Source organism: Seriola lalandi, unplaced genomic scaffold, assembly GCF_002814215.2.
Source record: "Seriola lalandi dorsalis isolate HSWRI2012SDOR001 ecotype SW California unplaced genomic scaffold, Sedor1 jcf7180002054259, whole genome shotgun sequence".
Lineage (NCBI taxonomy): Eukaryota > Metazoa > Chordata > Actinopteri > Carangiformes > Carangidae > Seriola > Seriola lalandi.
Genome location: NW_019524812.1, coordinates 543,988 through 564,695, shown reverse-complemented (window position 1 = coordinate 564,695; position 20,708 = coordinate 543,988). Strand labels below are relative to the sequence as shown.

General features: G+C 42.2%; 1 protein-coding gene across 4 annotated transcripts in view; it reads right to left on the bottom strand.

Annotated features, from left to right (window-relative positions):
• Window positions 1-428: 428 nt before the first annotated feature.
• sipa1l3 (signal-induced proliferation-associated 1 like 3) overlaps window positions 429-20,708 on the bottom strand; it is a 76,549-nt gene continuing 56,269 nt past the window's right edge. For 3 of the 4 annotated variants that reach the window (XM_087173628.1, XM_023404990.2, XM_087173629.1), the window contains exons 9-24: window positions 20,153-20,310; window positions 19,479-20,061; window positions 17,276-17,374; window positions 16,990-17,165; window positions 12,961-13,212; window positions 11,752-11,934; window positions 11,129-11,253; window positions 10,288-10,403; window positions 9,744-10,192; window positions 7,921-8,142; window positions 7,233-7,395; window positions 6,948-7,122; window positions 6,577-6,753; window positions 5,816-5,942; window positions 5,302-5,383; window positions 429-4,543 (exon numbers count right to left, since the gene is read on the bottom strand). In XM_087173628.1, coding sequence (XP_087029754.1) covers window positions 4,349-4,543; window positions 5,302-5,383; window positions 5,816-5,942; window positions 6,577-6,753; window positions 6,948-7,122; window positions 7,233-7,395; window positions 7,921-8,142; window positions 9,744-10,192; window positions 10,288-10,403; window positions 11,129-11,253; window positions 11,752-11,934; window positions 12,961-13,212; window positions 16,990-17,165; window positions 17,276-17,374; window positions 19,479-20,061; window positions 20,153-20,310 — 3,282 coding nt within the window. In that variant the 3' untranslated portion in view covers window positions 429-4,348. The remainder of the gene's footprint in view (window positions 4,544-5,301; window positions 5,384-5,815; window positions 5,943-6,576; window positions 6,754-6,947; window positions 7,123-7,232; window positions 7,396-7,920; window positions 8,143-9,743; window positions 10,193-10,287; window positions 10,404-11,128; window positions 11,254-11,751; window positions 11,935-12,960; window positions 13,213-16,989; window positions 17,166-17,275; window positions 17,375-19,478; window positions 20,062-20,152; window positions 20,311-20,708) is intronic. The other variant, XM_023404991.2, reaches the window with a different exon arrangement.

Genomic DNA, 20,708 nt, shown 5'->3' with positions numbered 1-20,708 from the left:
TGTTTGGAAAAATGACTCAAATATTGTCCATTAAATCTATTTTTTATACAAAATGTTGATTCAAATAGTTGCCAATTATGTCAGTTAGCTTTTTTTAAAGTAAAATCTGCTCTAGTTCTACTGATAAAGATTTGGCGTTGAAATGAACAGTTGATAAACAAACTATATTGATAAATTGATCAGTTCAGACATTATCAATTAAAAGTGCAAATGATTCTGGTTCCAGCCTCTCAAATGTGAGGATTTGGGGTTTTGAACTTTTGGTCAAAGAAATCAAACAATTTGAAGATGTGACATTGGGCTCTAGGTGTTACGTGTATTTACTTCATATGTAAAAATAATGAAAAACATTAATTACAGTCAGTTTACTATCGCTTTTGTAACCTGGGAAAAAGTCTCTTTATTTAAAGAATGAAAATCAGCAAATGTTCTGATAGTTATTTTTTTAATATATTTTTTATAAAATAATGAAAACATAATTTACACTTTAAAATGTACAAGTTATTATTACAACCCAAAGAAAACTGTTCAACGAAACTTTTCTGTCTGCGTGTCATGTACCTCTGCCACATGCAGAACGCACTGATGAGCAGAGCGGAAAAGACGACGCCAGAAAATAGAAAAAAAAAACAAAGGAATCATACAAATCAATTTTGTACACAGATCAGAAATAAAACAGCATACACAAATAAAAACACAGTACCCTCTCATCTTCACTATTGTCTGCAACAGTGGCCAATGTTAAAAAATAAATTATCAAAATATTTAACATCTAAAAACAAACCTAGTTATACAATATTACCATAACTTTAATAATGATTTATTGATTTGTTCAACAGGGATCGTTGTGTATGCTATAAATAGCTTAAAATTATACATAACATGGACAAAATTTATATATATATATATATATATATATATATATATATATATATATATAAAAAAGAAACCTTGCCCCTTTTACATAAGCAAACTAAAGATTAAGACTTGCAGATACTAAAATCACAGCTACACCTCCCAAGCTTCATGAGTGAAGGATTTCCTACTGGAGGAATAACAGGAGTGTGTCACTTGGAGCCTGATCCAACCTCCTTAAAAATGTCCAAACCTGAAACCAGAATAAACACGGGAGCCTTTTGATGGAGCACCTGAACCTCATTAAAGCACGAATCTGTTTATGAAAGACTGATAAAAGTATTTCTGAACCCACAGCAAAAAAAAAAGAAAGTCCAAGGAGCTTTAGATACAAACGTTACTGGTATCAAAGTTACTGGGATGACAACAGCCCAACTCGAAGCTGTAAAACTGGCTGCCGAAGAACAAGGAGGCGGTGACACTGAAGCAGATGCAGTTATTTGTTTTGGGTTTTTTTTGGGCTGAAGAGAAACAGGAGAAAATGGCAGTTTTCTGTCTACCTCAGTCAACACTTGTTCCCTATTGTGTCAGTGAAAGAAAAGTATTTTTGAGAGTAGGCGTGGGCGATATGGACAAAAATCCTTTATCAAGACATATTCAATTTTAACTTTAAAACTTGAATGAAAATCGAAAGAGAAACAGTTTATATTTGTCTGTTTTGGGATAAGCCAGCAAATGAATTGCTAACTTATTGGCCTAAATCACCCAGAAATATTAAAGGGATAACTACAACAGTATAAACAAGATGTCAACGTATCTGATTGCAGACAGATTTAAATTGTCTCACAGTACAATGCACCAATCGCCCACCCCTACTCGATGGTAGTGTCATTAACAGCATCTTGAAAAACCTGAGCGAGTCGGAAAATTCAAACGAACAGATCCAGTCAGACCAGAGAGGAAACCTCCTGACGAGTGAGAAGTAGCTGTTCAACAGGGCAGAGCAGGAGATGAGAATTTAGTACAATTTCACCAGCAATTAATAAAGAGAATCACATTAGAGATTAAAGTAAGATTCATCCTCTGCAGGGATGTCGTGTCCATTCAGTACCAGCATTCAAAAAACACAGAGACACACATTTCTGTATGAAAAATAGATATAGTAGACAATATCATTAAGCAAGCTAGCAGTATAAATAGTGTCTTGTGTTCATTTGGGTTTATCACAGAACACAGGGACAAATCTTCTCATACACACAGACAGTCTGGTTCTGATATGAAGGAGCTTCAGTGTTGTCCAGTGAGTTTCATGTACAGTAAAATGTTTTCTATAAGCACACGTTACTGGTGACATAGCTTCATTTTGATTAGTACACAAAGGAGACGCAGTTACAGGAATAGTTTGACATTTTGGGAAATAAACTACACATTTGCTTTCTTGCTGAGAGTTTAATAAGAAGATTGACATCACTCTCGTGTTGGGTGATCACCATGTTTGGTTACTGTACTTTGGCCCACTTATCAACACAATTTGTTCATTATAACCAAGTTAAATCTGAACACACAGACATGATACACATATTTTTAGATTTGGTGTGATTTGTTTTTCCGAGGATACCATCATCTCCAGTGTCCAAGGAGAATAAACGTCCATAAACCTTCTTATGGAAATAATAGCAAAAAGATGCTTGTTAAAACTTCAGAACGAGAATCATCATGTTTTTAAGTTTTCTATAATATCGAAGTCATTCAGTGATAGTGGTCGATTCTTCACTGGTACAAAGCATGAACAGGAATCACTAATAGCAGATTTGGTGTACTTTGTTTTCAGATTTGTAGCCCACATCATAACTCACTGAATCCATGACATTTGTTTCTTTTAAAAGTTTACATCTCGACTTTTGATGCATAAATCATTGATTCAGACTGATATTTAAGCTCGTAAGAAACAAGATGGACAAAAATATTCCCTCACAAAAATAAAAAGTAAAAATGGTGCAACTTTTCAGGGCAGGTTCTGAAGTCACCATGCTTTTGGTAATGTGATGTGATCAAGTCTCATAAAAAAATAATAGGTTTGCAGCGGCTATCAGAAATTTCTAACCCAGTCACAGAGTTTGGTCTAACACTGGGACCAGTTGCCAGGCAACCAGGCAAGTCTCCAGAAAGTTACTGCTACTGGCCAAGAACAAAAAATAAAAAGGAAAAAAAGAAACTTTGCCATGTAAAATGGCAAATTGTTGTTTATATAAATTCGTTTTTAGACTGTTTCCAGTCTAATCTGAGGTGAGACTTTATCACATATGATGGAGAAACGTTAGATTCTAACGTCTCCAAAAGTGGAAATGGTTAGAGTGATGAGGTATCAATCTTTTCATCCAGCAAAGTGAGCAGGTTTAGATTCTTCCCAAAATGTCCAACTATCGCTTTAAATAATACAAAAGAAAAGTAAGTTGAAAGTACTGTACTGTGATAACGACTCAAGGCTAAAATAATTATCCAGTACACTGGGATCTGAGATGACGCGGCACTACTGGAGACAGTGAGAATTAAATTCAAAACAACGCACTACATTAGAGATATGATACTGGTATCACTGAGTTTCTGACATCGACCGGTTCCACTCAGCACGCTGATGGCTTGTTTCACATCTATGGGCCACGGTTCATCCATGTAAACGGAGGAAGGAAAAATAATGTGGCCCACAAGTTTCATATTACAGTAAACTAATTTGTTCATCACTCAGTTGTCCATCACATTCAACCGCTTTCTCACACGCTCACATTAACACACACACACACACACACACACACACACACACACACACACACCAAAGGGTAATAAAACACATCTAGCCTTGAGCACAAACACAGTTGTGCAGTAATGCTTCAGAGTATTCGCTGTACCATCAGTTACACACACACATACCTCTTTAGTACAACTGTTATGCAATATCAGTACAATATAGATAATATTGATACATGAGAATTGTACCACACAGGCATCTATCTACAGTACCATGTCTGTAGAGATTCCATTACTTCGAGTGCATTCTGGGAGATGCAGTCTGTAATGAGTCTTTTTTTTTTTTCTTTTTTTTTTGGCTGATTCGCTGCAGGAACAGTATTAGGCCTCTCCAGGTGATGTAGTGTTCTCAAAAACAGTCAGGTTCTCCTCTCCTAGTCGCTCCTCCGGCATAGTAGCATAAGTATTTGTACATATAAGACTTTTTGACTTCAGTTTATAAAAATAAACAGGCTCAGAGAATAGAGAGGGAGGGGCTCTGCTTTGTCTGTGCACAGGCTCGGTAAGACTTGCGGGAGTGTTGCATTTAAAAATCGTATCCTTCTTACTCTCTGGTTTAAGGCAGTCCAGTGGAAGCTGTATGAGGTAACATCAGTGTGACCTCTGCCTCCTGAAAGAATATTTCTCTCACACTCGCCCTCCCTCTGGCCTGAATCTCACACTCTTCTTCTTCTTCTGCCGCCGTTCATCACTCCCTCTTCGAGTCACTTTCGTGTGTTAAGGAGTGAGCCTCGTGGTCACTTCCTGGCTTGTTGAGGGTGGTAAAAAACACGCTGAACTTACGCAGCTGCTCACTGGCTGTCTGACTTTCTACCTGCAGGCGCTGGTTGTTCTCTCTCAGGTTGGCCATCTCCGCCAGCAGAACGACTTTATCCTGCTTCTCCTGATGGCAGACGGAAAAAATGAGGAGGGAAGAAAAGACATGATCACTGTTCAGGTCAGTGTGGAGGGACGAAGACTGGAACTTTAATTCATCACTGTTATTAGAGGAATAGTTTGACATTCAAACTTCAATTTGCTTTCATGTCGAGAGTTGGAACAGAGCAAGCTAGCTGTTTCCCCCTGCTCCCAGTCTTTATGCTAAGCTAAGCTAACTGACTGCTGTCTGACACCTCTTATTAAAATGACAATATGTAGTTTTATGCAGAAGTTTGGGGACCTTCAGGCAAGTTACATATTTTGTTGATTTTTGAAGTGAAAGGAAGTAAATACAACCCCTGCAACAAACAGACACTGCAACTTTTAAACAGTAATTACTTGTACTAAGCGAGTACCCAGAAACCCTCCCTTTTAATACTAATGATATTGAAAAAGCTTTTTGTTTCTAACTAAGAATGTTGTATTTACTTTTCACAAATCAACAACCTAATTAATTCGTCTGAACTATTCTTCTAAACAAAACCAAAGGATTTCTTAAGTGGCTTGAACAAACACATCAGTAAATAGATTATTTATCATGATTTATTTATGTGACAGTTAAATTATTAAAATAAAAAAAAAAAATTTGTGCATATAACATTGATGTCATGTCCTGGGTTTAAAACCGGGCACAATATTTTCTATTTATATCTACTTATAACTGCTTAACCAAGAAATAAAGTAAATAAAATTAAATTAAAATAATATAAAAAATTTTCTCACTCTCTCCAGATCATTATTCAGCTGTTTCAACATGACTTCCAGGTGGTACAGCCGACCCGACAGATCGTTGGGCACCTCGTCACTGTAGACACACACAGCACACATGCAGGTGATGAAGGAAGAAGACAGGTGTGTATGTGCATTCACTGTTGTGTATGACTGTTTGAACTTCATAATAAAAAGCTCTTCATTATCAAGAATATCTTCTTATTCTCGCTGCTCACTGGCAGAATAAACACACTCTCTGGCAACAAACAAGCCGGTACCACGACTCAAACAACTGTTTACTCAAGTGAGAATACACAGAGGAGTTAACGACCTGAGGATTCAGTTCAAATCCTGACAGCTCAGTGAGTTACCACAAGGTGGCAGTGGTGACAAAGCACAAACAAATGCCTGGAGACGTAACAAAGCCATGAATATTTAAAGGAGTTGAATTTCTAGAGTTCTGTAGCGGCGATACTTTACAACAAATGTCGTTTGTTTCATCTGTTCGTCAGTGAAATCGACCTACCCGCTGAAGGTCGGTGTGGTCCGTGGTGTCTGAGGAGTGTGAAACTGAACTGGACTTATGACTGGTCTCATGTCTTGACTTCCAACCTGCGGCTCAGTCAGTGAGAAGAGGGAAACCGCTCTTTGTGCTGCAAAGAGAGACATGATTGTATTTTCAAAAAGCTGCATAAATGAGTCTTTTTGCTCAGGTGTCCCTCGGGATATGTGACACAATTACACCTAAACACAGGTGGACCTGGCAGCAGGTAAGGCCATGGATCAAGTGTTGGCCTCAGTTTAATGTGTTTGTTCGTGCTGTGATAGTCATCAGAGGGACACGAGGGACATCAGAGAGACCCGGGAAAGAAACAGTGGCTGGGAAGCAGAGCGGGTGATCGGGTACGAGCTGTAGTCGAACGCACAGATCCCTCTTCTTTCCCAGGAGTGTCGTGTGACAGAGGCCAGCCGAGACACGGTGACACCAGTTAACCATCAACATCCAGACAATAAACCACACACCCACCTTACAAATTCATCATTACAACAAAGCTGTTGTGCAATTTACATTTGTTTAGCATTAAATTGATCAACAAAACCAAAGATAAGTCTGATGCGATGGTACAATGTAAAGCAGATGTGCATGTGTGTGTGAATGTAAAGACTTTCAGCCAATTCTAAGTACATCCGAAACCTGCACTGCGACAGAAAAATCCACAGATAACCCCACATACATCACATTAAGAACCCCACACTGATGGCAGACAGAAGACTGATCATACAAACCTAATCTTGAAGGGTCTCTATCCTCACCTTCATAGGCCTTAGCAGCGTTGACCAGGCTGGACCACTCCAGTCCACAGGCTGTGTCAGGAAGAGGCATCAGCCCAGGATCCAGCCTCCTCAAGGGAGGAACTTTGTCTCTAACTTCTGTGAGAGACAGCTCTGACGCAGACAGAGGCACTGGGGGACACGTGAGGAAAAGAGCTGCAGTGAGTAAACAAACCTCTGCATGAAAGAAGGGTATCTACATCCCACAAGGCTGAAGAAAGTTATAAATGCAACAAATACAGTGTGCATTACAATTACAACAGGATTGCTTTCAAGCTACCGCTGAGCTCCGTAGATCTCCAGAGAATGAAACGGTTTAAACATACCCTTCTTGCTCTGCATGTGGTTGGAGGAGACGGCGTGTCTGCGCGTGGGCAGCGTGCAGGTGAACAGTACGTCGGTGGGAGTCGTCTGGTTCTCAGAGTTGGCGAAGCTGGCGTCCCTGCGCCCGCTGCACAGCGACTCATCTGAAAAGGTGCGCTGCAGAGTTCGCCTGGGAGACTACAAGGGGAAAAGTGAGAGAGATCAGAGCTGTGGGCGCAAGTTCAAGAAAGTACGACTGTTAATTGAAGCCTGATATGATGGTCCACTAGAGTTAGTGTCTCCCTCACTGGATCTCTTTGCGGCATCTCTCCCGGGTTGTCCATGATGATCAGTTTCTTCAGGTCGTCCTCGATCGTGCTCTTATACGTCCGACGTGGGGAGCGCAGGTCCCTCAGTGATGCTCGGAGCCGAGGTTGTCCAAACACGTTCTTTGAATTTATATCCACATGCCTGGACACACAAAACATGAGCATCAAGAACACACAGGTTAGAATGTATTTTCTTAGTCATGTGTTTGCATGTCTGCCCACATGACAAAAACCATTTACGCCTCCAGCCCATTTACAGCTCAGTACATTAGCAGCTGATTTTAGGCCTGACTCTTCCGAAAGAGAAACACTCACGAATTTTCTATTAAAGATCCATGTTTACAATTACTAACTAATCTATAACTGAAATAAAGCTCACTCCATTTCAAAGATTTATCATAATGATTTTCACCACTGGTCACACTCTCAGCCTTTTCTTCCCACTGAACATACACTGTCATTTTCTAGCAGCAGATAACAGACAGCTTTAAATCTTTGTGCTCTCAATTAACCCAATTCATTTAAAGACTTTTCGTACTCCAAGACCATAATGAAAGCTGCAGGGGCAGGTACTTGAAACCAACCCCCACTTAGTTAATGAAGATGTCCAGGCAGAGGAGCACTAAATCAAAGCTGATGGTTTTAAGCTCTCAGTCTCTTGTCTTACTTCTTGCTGTTGCTGTTGTCAGAGCTGGATGTTGTGTTTGATGGCGATGAGCTGTCTTCAGTCTGCCAGGCGGTTTGTCTGCTTTTCCCATATAAGGCCTTGGGGGCGGAGCTGGACAGAGGGATGGAGCTTAAGTGAGCTGAAGTGGGTGTTGTTGTAGCGGCTCGGACATGCCGCGCTTTCTCCGCTGTCGGAGTCTTGTAACCCTGCGGTGTGTAGGCCCTGAGAGGTCGTATGGGTCACACAGATATACACGAGATTAATGCATCAGAATCGTCATCAGTATAGTCAAACAGCCACTGGAAGCTCACTGTGTTCACTTTCCCTGACAGAAGGTCAACGGCCACTTGGTGTGACACAGGGTGTAGGGTTTGTTTCAGAAGTAAAGCAGACAGATGAAGTTATTAAAAATAAACTAGACAATTGATGGTCAGCAGGTATTCTTTTCAGACTGCATACAGCCCAGATAACATTCAGGTGGGGCAGCTTGTATGAAGCCTGAGAGGTAAATCCCAGGGCAATAAAGACTCAACAAAAACCTCCCTACCTCTTGTGTGTGATGCACCATGATGCAAGGTAAAATAATTTAATCGAAAAGAACAAGATATTCAGAGGTGATTTTTCTATTATCAAATACATCCTACATCTAATTTTATCAATTAATTGCAGGATCGATGAAATATTTCAGGTCACAGAAAAAGACCTGACTGCTAGCGATGAGTTATAGCCTGTGACACATTAGGAAAGAAGAAATAGTAATGATGCAGTGAGTGACAGTTGTGGAAGATCCTCTGGCAAATAAGGACGTGATAAACATGTAAAATAAAGAACACAGAGAAAGCGCTCGCTGTCGCACTCAAAATGTTGACTTTTTTCAAAATAAAGGCTGCACTATGTGTGGTGCAGATTTATTCATTCTGGCAGAATGAATACATTTTCCTCTCCTCCTCTTCATTGATTAGGTGATAAAAACAAGAGTATGCAATTAAAGTCCAGGTGGTGGTGTCCATTTAGCAACACTATATACATAGCAGATACTATATTACTGTATTGACAACAAAGGTAAACAGCACAAGAGTAATGAACTACTCCTATTATCGCTTATCAACTAATTTAGCTACGCTGCCTAACCATGCTGCACACTACAAAAGCAGGACCTGAAATGTCTTTTATCCGCTCCACTGATTCTTCTCCACTGCAAAACGAGCTAATTAGCAGTTGTATTAAAACATCCAAATTATTCAACTGACCTATTTATCTCTCAGAAGGTATTATTCAGCACCCAATCCTCTAACTACAACAAAACATCCACCTTACAACACTATTTGCCAAATGTCTGGTCCAACACATCCCAGGCACAGACTGCAGCTTCAGAGTCGATGGCTCAGGGTTTAAACACAGATTGTTTTAATCCAACACAGAGTGGTCCGAGCCTGTGTATGTCTGTGTGTTTAATGGCTGTATGTATTTACGATGTGGGGGTGGCAGCGACACGTCCACAAGCAGATGAGATCACATGATGACCTGTAGGTTTCATAAGGATTAGGCTTCTATAATCCTTCATGTACCCTTTAAAGATCAATTCTTATGTGTCACAGTGCTGTGATCTGTGATCTGGTGGTTGGTAGATAACTGCTGCTTGGTGGATCATTCACTAAAGGCCTCCCAAAGCTTGTTATTGCAAAGTACACACCTTCTCCATTAAGCTAAGTTTCTCTCTGGGATAAATCTGCCCCGTCTTTTATTAAGGTTAATGTTAGATAATATTAGCTTCATAAAACACGCCATAAAAGATGCATCTCATCAGTGACTTGGTCTCTTACCTGGGTTTGAAAGCATCCATTTTATCAGCACTGGAGCCAGGAGGCGGGAATGTCCTTGTCCGGTACCCTTTGTTCTGATTGGCCGCGGCTGGTATGATGGGCGAGGACTCTCGTCTCCTTGCTTCTCCCCCGCCACTGCTCCTTCCCACGGACAGCTCCTGGATGCCGCTGTAGGTCGCAGAGCTGTGCATGGGCTTGTGGGACTGGTTGTTGGACATGTTGCCGTGGCGAGTGTTGTTGTAGTGGGTCGAGGCGTCGATGCCGCTGTCGTTGGACCCCCCCTTGTTGAGAAGGTCGGGGTCAGGGTCAGCCGGGTCACCGAGGCAACCCCCGCCTCCACCTCGCTCTCCTCCGGCTCCTCCGTCGAACCAGCGCTCGTCGCTGTGGCTGCTGGAGGCGTTACTGGACAGCGTGTTACTGCTGGAGTGGCTGGAGTACTGAGTCTCACCCTGCAGAGGACACGAGGACAACAGTCAGACTGAGAGTAAACGAGGCAGAGAAGGTGATATATGAACAAATGAGACAAGGTGATGACGACTCTGACCTTCGAGTGTCTGTTTGGAGAGTCTTTCCCTGGGACATCCTGTCTGGTTACTCTCCTCTGCCCCCCTCCACCACCCGGTGCCCGAGACGATGACGCTGGGACATGCCAGAGGGGTTCTAGACAGAAAACACACACAGACACTCACAGGATTAAAGCAAATTACACTGAACCTCCATGGTTGGCAAAGAGGATTAAATACTTATAGCACATTTAAACACTGACCTCCCCCTACCCACCAACGCACTAAAATCACACTCAGTTATCTCTGCTCTTCGGTGCAATACACACACTATTTGGCCACATAGCATCAACGTTTAAGGTAGAAACATTAGCATTTATTTGGGGTCTTGTTTCTGTCCATCTTATGGATCCAAATCTAATAATGTACCAAATGACAATGTGACAATGGGAAAGGAGTGAAGTGAACTGATGAGCCTACAGAGAATTATCACTTTATCATTGAGCTCTGCTTGGCTTTACAGAGGTTTTATAGTAAGTTTCAGCTCATTGATTCCAACAAAAAACCCACTGTACGCTACATGCTAAGCAGTAAACAGCAGACACAGTTAGCGACTAGCTGGTGAACATAGGAGAAACAGAAGTTGGTAGAGACCGAAATGAGAGTGAATCAAAACAGTTAAGTTGCTGTAAAACCAAAACAATGAGCTGAAAGATGCTGAAACATTGAAGAGCTGAGAGAAGAGAGTCAGGAGACAATTCCTGATCATAATATGAAAAAGTATTGATTTTAGCTGCTTTAAAGTAATGCTGCAAGTACACAACTTGTTGCAAATGAAATGTAAGAACATGGGGCCTGTAGTTTGATTTGAAGGTGATGAACCTGTTTTGCAGCGCTCCATGGTGCTGTCCTGGCTGGTGAAGCCCGAGGAAGACTCTCCACTGGAGGTGATGTCCACAGTGAGGTGGGGCTCATAGGGCAGCAGGGGGCGCTGTCCTGTTCCATATCTACATAGATCACAGGGCGGAGGGAAGAGGGTGTGTTATTAATGAACACATTCATGCCAATGTCTGTAGTAAATTTCTTTATCAATACCACATTACACGTTCACGTAACCAACCACACTGGAACACAAAGAGATTTACGGTAAAGGACACACACTAAAAAAAAATCCCCTTAAGCCCGAAAAATATACAGTTTGATTTTCAGTTTCTGTTTTGCATCCTGATGGCGGTTGAATAAAACTCGTTCCTCAGGTTGGGCGAGATGGTATCAGCCTCCACACTGTGAGGAAGAGCCACCCACACAACAGATCCTTCCTCTAGGAGACAGTGTGTTCATACACGTCTGACTGCAGACCTGAACACGCCACATTAACACAACCTGTCTCCTAAACCGATATAATCCGCCTCAAGCGCACAAAACAGTTGTTATGAGTCACATCGGACATGTTTAATCAAGATTAAAGAGGTGACAGAGGAGAACAAAAGACCACACACACACACCTGTCGGGGGAATGTTTGTAGCGTACAAAAGGGCCTGGTGTGATTCCAGGCGGTCCCATCGTGGAGAGGCCCACCAGGCCGGAGGAGGGCGAGGAGAAGCTGGCTGAGGGGTTTCTGTAGGGCAGCACTCTGTCGCCTCCTGCAGGAGACAGAGTGTAGTGGTTCTCCGGGTAGCTCACAGGCCTGGAGGACACACAGAGGGTGGAGGTTAACCAAGAGAAACACAAACAGATTTCAGGGAGGTCAGGGGTTTGAGAAAAGCTGCAACTGTAACACAAGAAACCACTTATCTAAATTTAGCGAGAAACCATCCTGCAAAGAAGCGATCCAGCTAGAACCTGTCAGGAACTGACTGCGGTTATTAACTCCAGTGTGTGATACCAGCTCCAAGTAATGTGTGGTTAGCAACTGAGAACAAAACACACTATCAGTGCAACCAGAGTTTAAACACACGGATTCCTTCAGAAGACTATCCTAAACCAGCTCATACAGTTATAACCTACTTACACTGACACATTTTAATGTTTAGTTTGGACAGAGGAGCCTTGACCAAATCATTTTATTTTCCAAGTAAAAGTCTCTCGAAAGGATAACTGGTCAAAAGGTTAGCATAAACACACTGTATCAACAATACATTAAAACCACATAGACGGACAACTGCTACAAGCTACAAAAGAATATCCAGAATAATGTTTTAAGAAGCGATGAAACACAGAACCTGCAGAAGTGGTGGTTTGGAGCAGTTTAAGTTTTTCATGTCAGTCAATGAAATATTCCAATTTAGGAACTGCACCTTCCTTGAGTTGACTTACAACAACCTCTACAGCCGTGTCTATGTCAACAAGACATTTTCTCTTTTTTGTGGCCATTTGTCTGATGATGTCCCTGTTCTTAATCACAGCTACAAAGCTCTGATTGGTCGACTGTTTCGTCAACTTGTGGCAACAGCTATCAATGAGCATGACATGAGATCGATTAGACATTGGAGATACGGGGGTTGATTAGCACATCTGTGACCAGGCAACAGCACAAGTTTGTGAATACAGTATATGAAGATGGCTCACGTACTGTAGATTACACCATGTGTAATTTTGAATGACACAAACATCATCATGGTACAGCAGTATCATGTAGTTTTGCTTATGTAGTCTGTAGTATTTGAGGCAGTTTGCAAAGAGTACATGCAGAGAAACTGAGTGCGGGTCCCACCTCTTGGAGTTGAGGTGCTGGGGCTCTCTGTAGGGAACAGGCATTAGGGCCTTGTGTGAGCGGGGCAGTGGCGGAGGTGGGGGCCCCATGGGAGCCCAGCGCTGCGGGTTGGGGGTGCTGTGAAGCCCTGGAGGAATAGGTGGGCTGTCCCATCGCCACGTCGGACGAGGGGAGGGTCTGTAGCCTGCCGCCAAAGGCTCAGGTTCTGGCTTCTGCTCCATGGTTTTCATCTCATACTCCTCTGTGCAGCCCCTGGAGAGACAGAGGGTGAAAGACATCCAGCACAAAAAGTGAATCCAAAGCTTGACTGTGAAATGTCGTCACTCCCCTCCCAAACCCCTATTCTGTCTCCCCAGCTCAGCCTCCTTCCATAGTGTTTGATCCTCAGCTGTGGGTCAATAAAAAGCCATGATTGAGAAGCAGCAGTCTCCTCTCTGAAGACCTAAACTGCAGCTGAACCAGAACTGCGGCCTCCGTACTGAGTTCAGCAAGTAAAAACTGCTCAATAAATTTCCTCAGAAAGACTGCACATTATGGTCCTCTCATAACACACTTTGTGGATGCTCAAACACACAGCAGACATGTAACCGAGCTCACTAATGAGCTCCCCTGACACTGATGGAGGGAGAGAGAAAGGAAAGGAAACTGATTATTGGCACATCAGGACTCCATCCTCCCTACTGTGAGACTGAGGTCAAGTAATTGTGTGTGTGTGTGTGTGTGTGTGTGTGTGTGTGTGTGTGTGTGAGAGAGAGTGTGTGTGTGTGCGCGCGCACACTAAGTAATAGCCCTCTAATCTCATCAAAGAGATCCTCACTCAAGGTCTTAGTATATATAGTAGATTCGTATATATGTGCACAAGGTCTTGGTTACAATTAAAATTCTTGCTCAGCTCAGAGTTTTTTTCTCCTAAAATCCACAAACAGTTTCAAATAGTCAATCTGAAAAAAAAAATGGACAAATATCCTTTTAGCTCCCTATCAGAATAAATATCATCAAAAACATCATGAGAGGAAAACAGCCCTCAAATGACGATAAGCTGGCATTTATTCTCATCAATTATGAAATCTCTGAGAGAGCTCCCAGCTGGAAGGGCGGTCATCTTTATTTATCAGCTCAGGACACAAACACAACACTCAACTAAAGATGTTCTTGTTCTTACAGTATCCTCATGCCCAATATCTTCTACACATCATCATTATTTCATTCACAAAGTCTATTACAGGAGGGCAGGAGGCATCAAATATGCATAGATGATGTATTTAAGATGAGAAAAATGCCGAGAGGAAGAGGGGGAACGAGATGAGAGAGGAGGACGACAGTGGTGGTGGAAAAATGGTGTCGAAGTGAAGAGCTGAAGTGAGATGAAAGTGAAATTCACAGTGAGGTGAAACAAAGCAGGAGGGGGATAAAAAAAAGAACTTAAAGAGAACAAACACAGCAAAGATTGAAATAACTGAGGCGAGGCTCTGTTCAACAAAAATGTCAGAAAACAGTGTTTTTTCTCAAACCCAAAGAGCAAATATTCGTATTTTTGGTGTTTTGGCTTCAAAATGATTTAAACAATGAAAGTAAAGATAAATTGGTGTAAATAATTTTTAATGTAATTTTTCAATGCTGAGCAGCGTAAATGAAATTCCATTCACAAATATCTTAAATCTCAAAATCAGGCTAAATAACACAAACTATCTGCATGGCCCTAATACTAGTAGACTGAAGTGAGGAAATGTGTTTTTGTAAATCGAGTGTACTGTCCCTTTAATGTTTAACCTAGATTCATCCAAGAGCCTGGTCACACACTTCCTCAATCTACAACAAGAATGTAAATACCAAAATTGTAGAGAGACGTAGAGCTGCCACATTTACTCAATCAACCAATTGTTCGGTCAACAGAAAATGAATCTGCAACTATTTTGATAATTGTCTTATTTTCATGTAAAACTGACAAACATTTGCTGGTTTAAGCTTCTTAAATGTGAATGTTTGATGCTTTTTTTTGGCATACATGATAGTAAACTGAACGCCTTTGGGTTTTTTGATATGAAACAAAATGATTAATTTAATTATTTATTATTATAACATTTTAATTTTTTGATTTATCTTTTATATTATCATTGTCAGTGATTCCATAGATTATTTTTTCGAGTTGAAGTTGTCATCTTCAAATATATTGAACAAAAGTCCAAAATGCCCTAAAAGAAAAGCAGCATTTCTTAATGGGAGGCTAACGTCAGCAAGTATTTAGCATTTTCTTCTGAATTTTTGCTTGAAGACTGAAACGATTAATCGAGAATCAATAGTTGCCGATTATCATTCTGTCGATTGATTAATCCACTAATCATTTCAGCTCTAGTTGCAGCCCTGGAGGGACGTAAACAGAACAAGGATACACACTTAAACACACCCACACATCAACACACATGTCTTTAGACTGAGAACACTATGAATGCTAGCAGAAATCAAACGACTGGATTTTAACAAAAGTATGATAACGATACACAATCACACTCTATTCAGGAACACTAATTAATGCAGGTGAACACAACACGTGGTCAGGACATTTTGATCAACCCAAGAATATTACCAACTCTGTCGATATCCATACAGTTATAAATGGTAGTAGATGCTCTGATCACACACACACACACACACACACACACACACACACACAGGTGCACGCACACACACCCACACACGAGTACAAACCTTAGAGCGAGCAGAGCCTACATCTGTTGACATGCAGTGTTTCTTCCATCACAATGGCTCATGTGACTCAACTAGAGCTCCCCAACACACACGCACACACAGTCTCACATGGCCAAACACACCACTGACATCATAACTCTTCTCCACGGTATCCGTCCGTCTTGAATGTGCCGAGCGGGAACGGCAAGGAAAAACACTTCCAACTCCCGTCTCTCTCTTTCTCTTTCTTTCTCTCTTCCACCCACTTCTCTCACTCTCGGTGGTGTTGAGACACGTCGTCCTCACCGAGCTCTCAACTCAATACACTCAACCCTGCCTTTGTGTCTCTCTCTCTCCCTCTCTCTCTCTCTCCGTCTCTCTCCCTCCCTCTTTTCCATCCTTTTCATTCGCACAGGGCATGCATTTCTAATTAATCACCTCCACTCATTTATTTATTTATTTTTGTGGTCTCTTTTTTTTTTTTTTTCTTCTGCAGATTCCAGGCCTTAATCTCATGCAATCTGCTTGCCTGGCACACAACGGCAAACGAGTCAGAGAGAGGGAGAGGGGAAGAGTGAAATGCAAGACTCTAATTATCAGCTGCTCCAATGCCACAGTGTGAGTGTGTGTGTGTATGTGTGTGTGTGTGTGTGCGTGTGTCAGAGGGATTTAACTTGGTGTAATTAAACTGCCTCCAACATTAAAGAAATCTAACCACTATGCGATCACACAGCCAGTCACAATTACTGTATTTAGGAGCCCTGGTTCTCAGTCAGAAACACACACACATTGTGGTTATTTCTTCACCTCTGTAACACCACATCAGAATCTCATAAGGCCTCGTTATTCTGTCTCAGTCAAGGCCTTATGTGTAGATGAAAGGTGGTAAAAGGGTGACGGCAGAGGAGAGAAATAGATTGCGGGAGGGGAGGAAACAAGATGAGATGACTAGATACGAAGCAGAGAAAGAAACAAAGAATGGCAGATTTTGTTAATTCATGTTAAACAAATGCTTCTTTCGTTTTTTTGTCTCTGTGCCTGATTTCGCCGGTTTCCTCTTGAACCACACTTCGTTCTTTCTCTCTGTTTGCTCGCTTCCTCTTTTCACACACTCCCACACAAAATCCTCTCAGAACATTGGAGTCTGGCCACTATCTCACCCATGCTTTTGTGTGTTTGAGTGAAGAGCGTCCTGTACTCACTCCAACTCGTTCTTGTCCTTCCACCACCACCTCGCTAACGCTCAGCTGCCTCCTATGCTGTCAGCCACTGCCTCAACATCTGCATCTGACTCACGCTCATTAGCTTAGCTTCAAAGAAATATAATATTAGACTTTCACGCACCTGCGAGGCCCCCCCTCTTCGTATGGAGGGATGATGACCACTTTGACCGTGACTGACGTCCTCAGCAGGTCGATCATCTGTTCGTGAGTCAGCGTCACGGCGGCCACCTTGCAGATCTCCACCAACCTACTGCCCTGCCTCAGTCCTGCCTGCCAGGCGAAGCCGTATTCCTCCACCTGCACGAGAAAACCGCAAACAAAGTCTTCAAACAAGCCAGTTATGTGCAGCCAAGATTCTTCACAAATGAGTATGAGATCTGGTGTGGCAGATGGTGATCTGACGATACCTCAGCCACTGTGCCGTCCAGGCGAACATGGAAGCCCAGTTGTCCCAGTCCGTTTCTTCTCAGAGTCATATCCACCGTCTCACATCCAACTGTCAACGACTGGCCGAAAGAGGAAAAAATTTATTAGACTTACACCATAAATGTCTTATATCCGTAATAAAAATTGTCTCTAGGTAACAAGAAAATGAAGGAAACACTATAAAACAGCCTGAAAGAGGAAATGATTAATCAATATATGCAGTAAGAGTCAACATCACCTGAAACTATATCAACCAGCATTCTGTGAACTTTATAAGTCTCATAAATCTGCACGTATTTGGTACTTTCATAGAGATTAACTAATTTTTTTAATATTTTGTTTACTGTTGGATTAACACAAAGCTCACTGGAGTCCAGGAAATCTCCTTTTCCCAGCATTTAATTCATCAAAATTTTCAGGGATTATCACAATATGAAATGCTGTTCATCCACCAGTGCATGCAGTTGCTCAGCTTCATCGAAAAGTGAGTCCCATGCTTACATAGAGTACATACATCCTATATAATATAAAGCGTAAAAGCATCTAATATGACTGGGATATAGTTTTGAAGATTATTAGGTTATAACTTTTTTTTTTTTCCATTTAAGTTGTTTTCAAAAGGAGTCCCCTTCTTCATGTAATTGTCCGTTTCTACTGTTGTGTTAATGTTTTTCCCTGATTGTGCGTAAGTCACACATGTGTAAGTCACAAGCAAGTCTCAAGTCTTAACCTTCAAGCACCAACTCATTTCCAAGATACTGTGGTGGGAATCAAGCAAGTGAAGTTTGAGTCCCTGCAGTAATTCAAGCAAGATAAGTCACAAGTTACGTTATATAAATTGTGATGATCAACCCCAGTTTCCACATATAAAATCAGTTAAAAACAGTGGTCATGAAATGAAAAGTCTGGATCTGTGACTGCAGCAGCTGCTGCTACAATTATTATTTTGGGTCTTATTATTATTACTACCTTCGCCAAGGATGTTATGTTTTCACTCTGTATGTTTATCTGTCAGCAAAATGTACTGAATGGATTTGCACCAAACTTGGTGGGGGGATGGGGCATGGGCCAGGGAAGAACCCATTACATTTTGGTGGGAATCTGGTTAAAGGGGTGGATCTGGGAATTTTTTTTAATTACTTTCCTGAATGTGTGGAATTGCTGGTCGTCGGAGGAGATGCGCGCTCTACTGAGTGCCATGCTAGTTAATACTATTACGATATATCTGTCTCTATGTGAAACTTGCATTGTGATATGTTCTCTTTCCACTTGCAGTCCACATTTTAGTATTACTTGGCCCCACCCAATGAGAGCTGGTTTGCAGGCACTGCATTAGAAATGTCAAACTCAAGTTGAGTCTTTTATCAGTTAACCAAGTCTCAAGTCCTGAAATTTGTGTCGTAAGTCCGACTTGACTCGGGTCACGTGACTCAAGTCCCACGACACTGATAATCGGTCTTTGAATCTAAAGCTTTTTCAAGCTGAGAGAATGAGAAACAAAACACACTGTGGAAATCCTCTGAGCTCAACACTTCAAAGCAGATGTACCAGAACTAAGAGTTTACAGTCTTGAAACCAAAACAATTCAAGATAAAACTAATAATCCCATATTAACAAGATCACAGTGACCTGATAAAGTATCACTGAGGCTGTAGTGGTCTGAAGACAAACGTTTGAGCTGTGGTGGTAAAATGTGAGTCACGATCGCATACTCTTAAATGTTCTCTGTGGAGCATTTGACCACAGCTCTGTAGGGCAATGTTTTTACAAGTGGGTGCCCATTTTGTTTATACTGCGTACACTGACGAATAGACATGTGAGTGTGCACAGTTTCATGTTAATCCACTGACGGTCGGTGGCAGTAGCAACAAACAAAGGCAGTGAAGGAAAAAACTGCAAACTAGTAAACAAGAATATAAACAATGCAGGAAAACATTGCAAAGCTGATTAAAAAAAAAAAAAGATTGTGAGGAAGAAAATGCACTCAACACGTTTGTCAGGCCTCGAGGACAGAAACAATGTGTTTTGGTGAGTAACACTGAATGTAAACATAACTGTTTGTTTACAGGAAAACTGCACAGGGCATCTTTAAGCTCTAGACATCGTACTTCTCTCTATGTTCCCACATACAACACAAACTACGTCCAACAGTCACTTGAAGTGGAACAAGCTCTGAACTCTCACCTTTAACCTCTGCACCACTTCCCTGATGTCCTGCGCGCAGCCCTCTGGTACCCGCACAGCGATGTGGTCTCCTCTACCGTAGAAGATCTTCAGTGCCAGACGCTCCGGTGTCCAGCCGATCACGTCCGCACAGAAACAGTTAAACACCACCTCTTTGGTGGAACAGTCTATCAAGAGGACGTACTCGGCCGACAAACCCAAGGCACACGGGAGCTCCGTCCCGCCTCCGCTGAAGTCCTGGGCCTGGACCCTCCAGGCGACGGCCCCGGTGGCTCCCAGCTCCGCTCCCTCTCTTGCCTTGGAACGCTCGCGTTTTTTGGATGCGAGGGAGATGAGGTTGTTAAGCTTGCCGGCTGAGTCGAGCGGTGTGCTGCTGACGTAGTTCTCTGCCAGGTCACGCAGGTACTCCTGCCGCGTTCGTGTCGCCATGGTGTGGAACTTCTCTGACTTGTGCGCTGCATTTTCTGCATTGATAACTTTGGCTAGAAGGAAGTTACGAAAGGTTTCTGGGTCACGGAAGGTGACACCGCTGGGAATGGGTGGGCCAAAGGGGGGCACATCCTTCATCCTCGTGACAGCGACACTGAAAGAAAAGGGGAGACAGAGATGATTTATAGCGTGACACTATGATTTTAATCATATGAACATGCGCTTGTTCTGTTCTAATCATTTACCTGTAACATGTGTTTTCAGAGCAGGGGTTGTGGACACGCACAATAACGAAGACGTGCTGGAAGTGTGAACGGATATTCTGAGGGGTGAAAGGCAACGCTCCCGGCTCCTGAAAGATTATGGTGACAATGTCGTTCCCTATGTGCCTCTTCCTTAGGAGCTGGGGAAGGGGGGGGGGGGGGGGGCAAGCAAAACAAGACACAAATAAATAAAGTGAGCAAACATAATTGGCACTGACACGACTGACTCAGTAAACACTAGAAAGTCTGACGAGGGAAACAAGAGATTGAGACGCTCACTACTAAACACCAAACAACAGCTCTTTATGTAATTTGTTTTCTCGGATCCTGTGTGGGCTATTTGTGTCCATGTGTGCTGGTTTGTCTGTCTATCTGTGTTCGTGTAGGAGACATGGTGCACAGTCCAGGCTGTGTCTGTGGCGCAGTGCTTGCCAAACCTCTCTTCATCTGCAGAGAGAAGTGTGAAAGTACCAATTATGTAATCCAGCCCACTGTTGGGCCGCAGATACACAGATTCTCCAGCATGGTGCCACGGGAG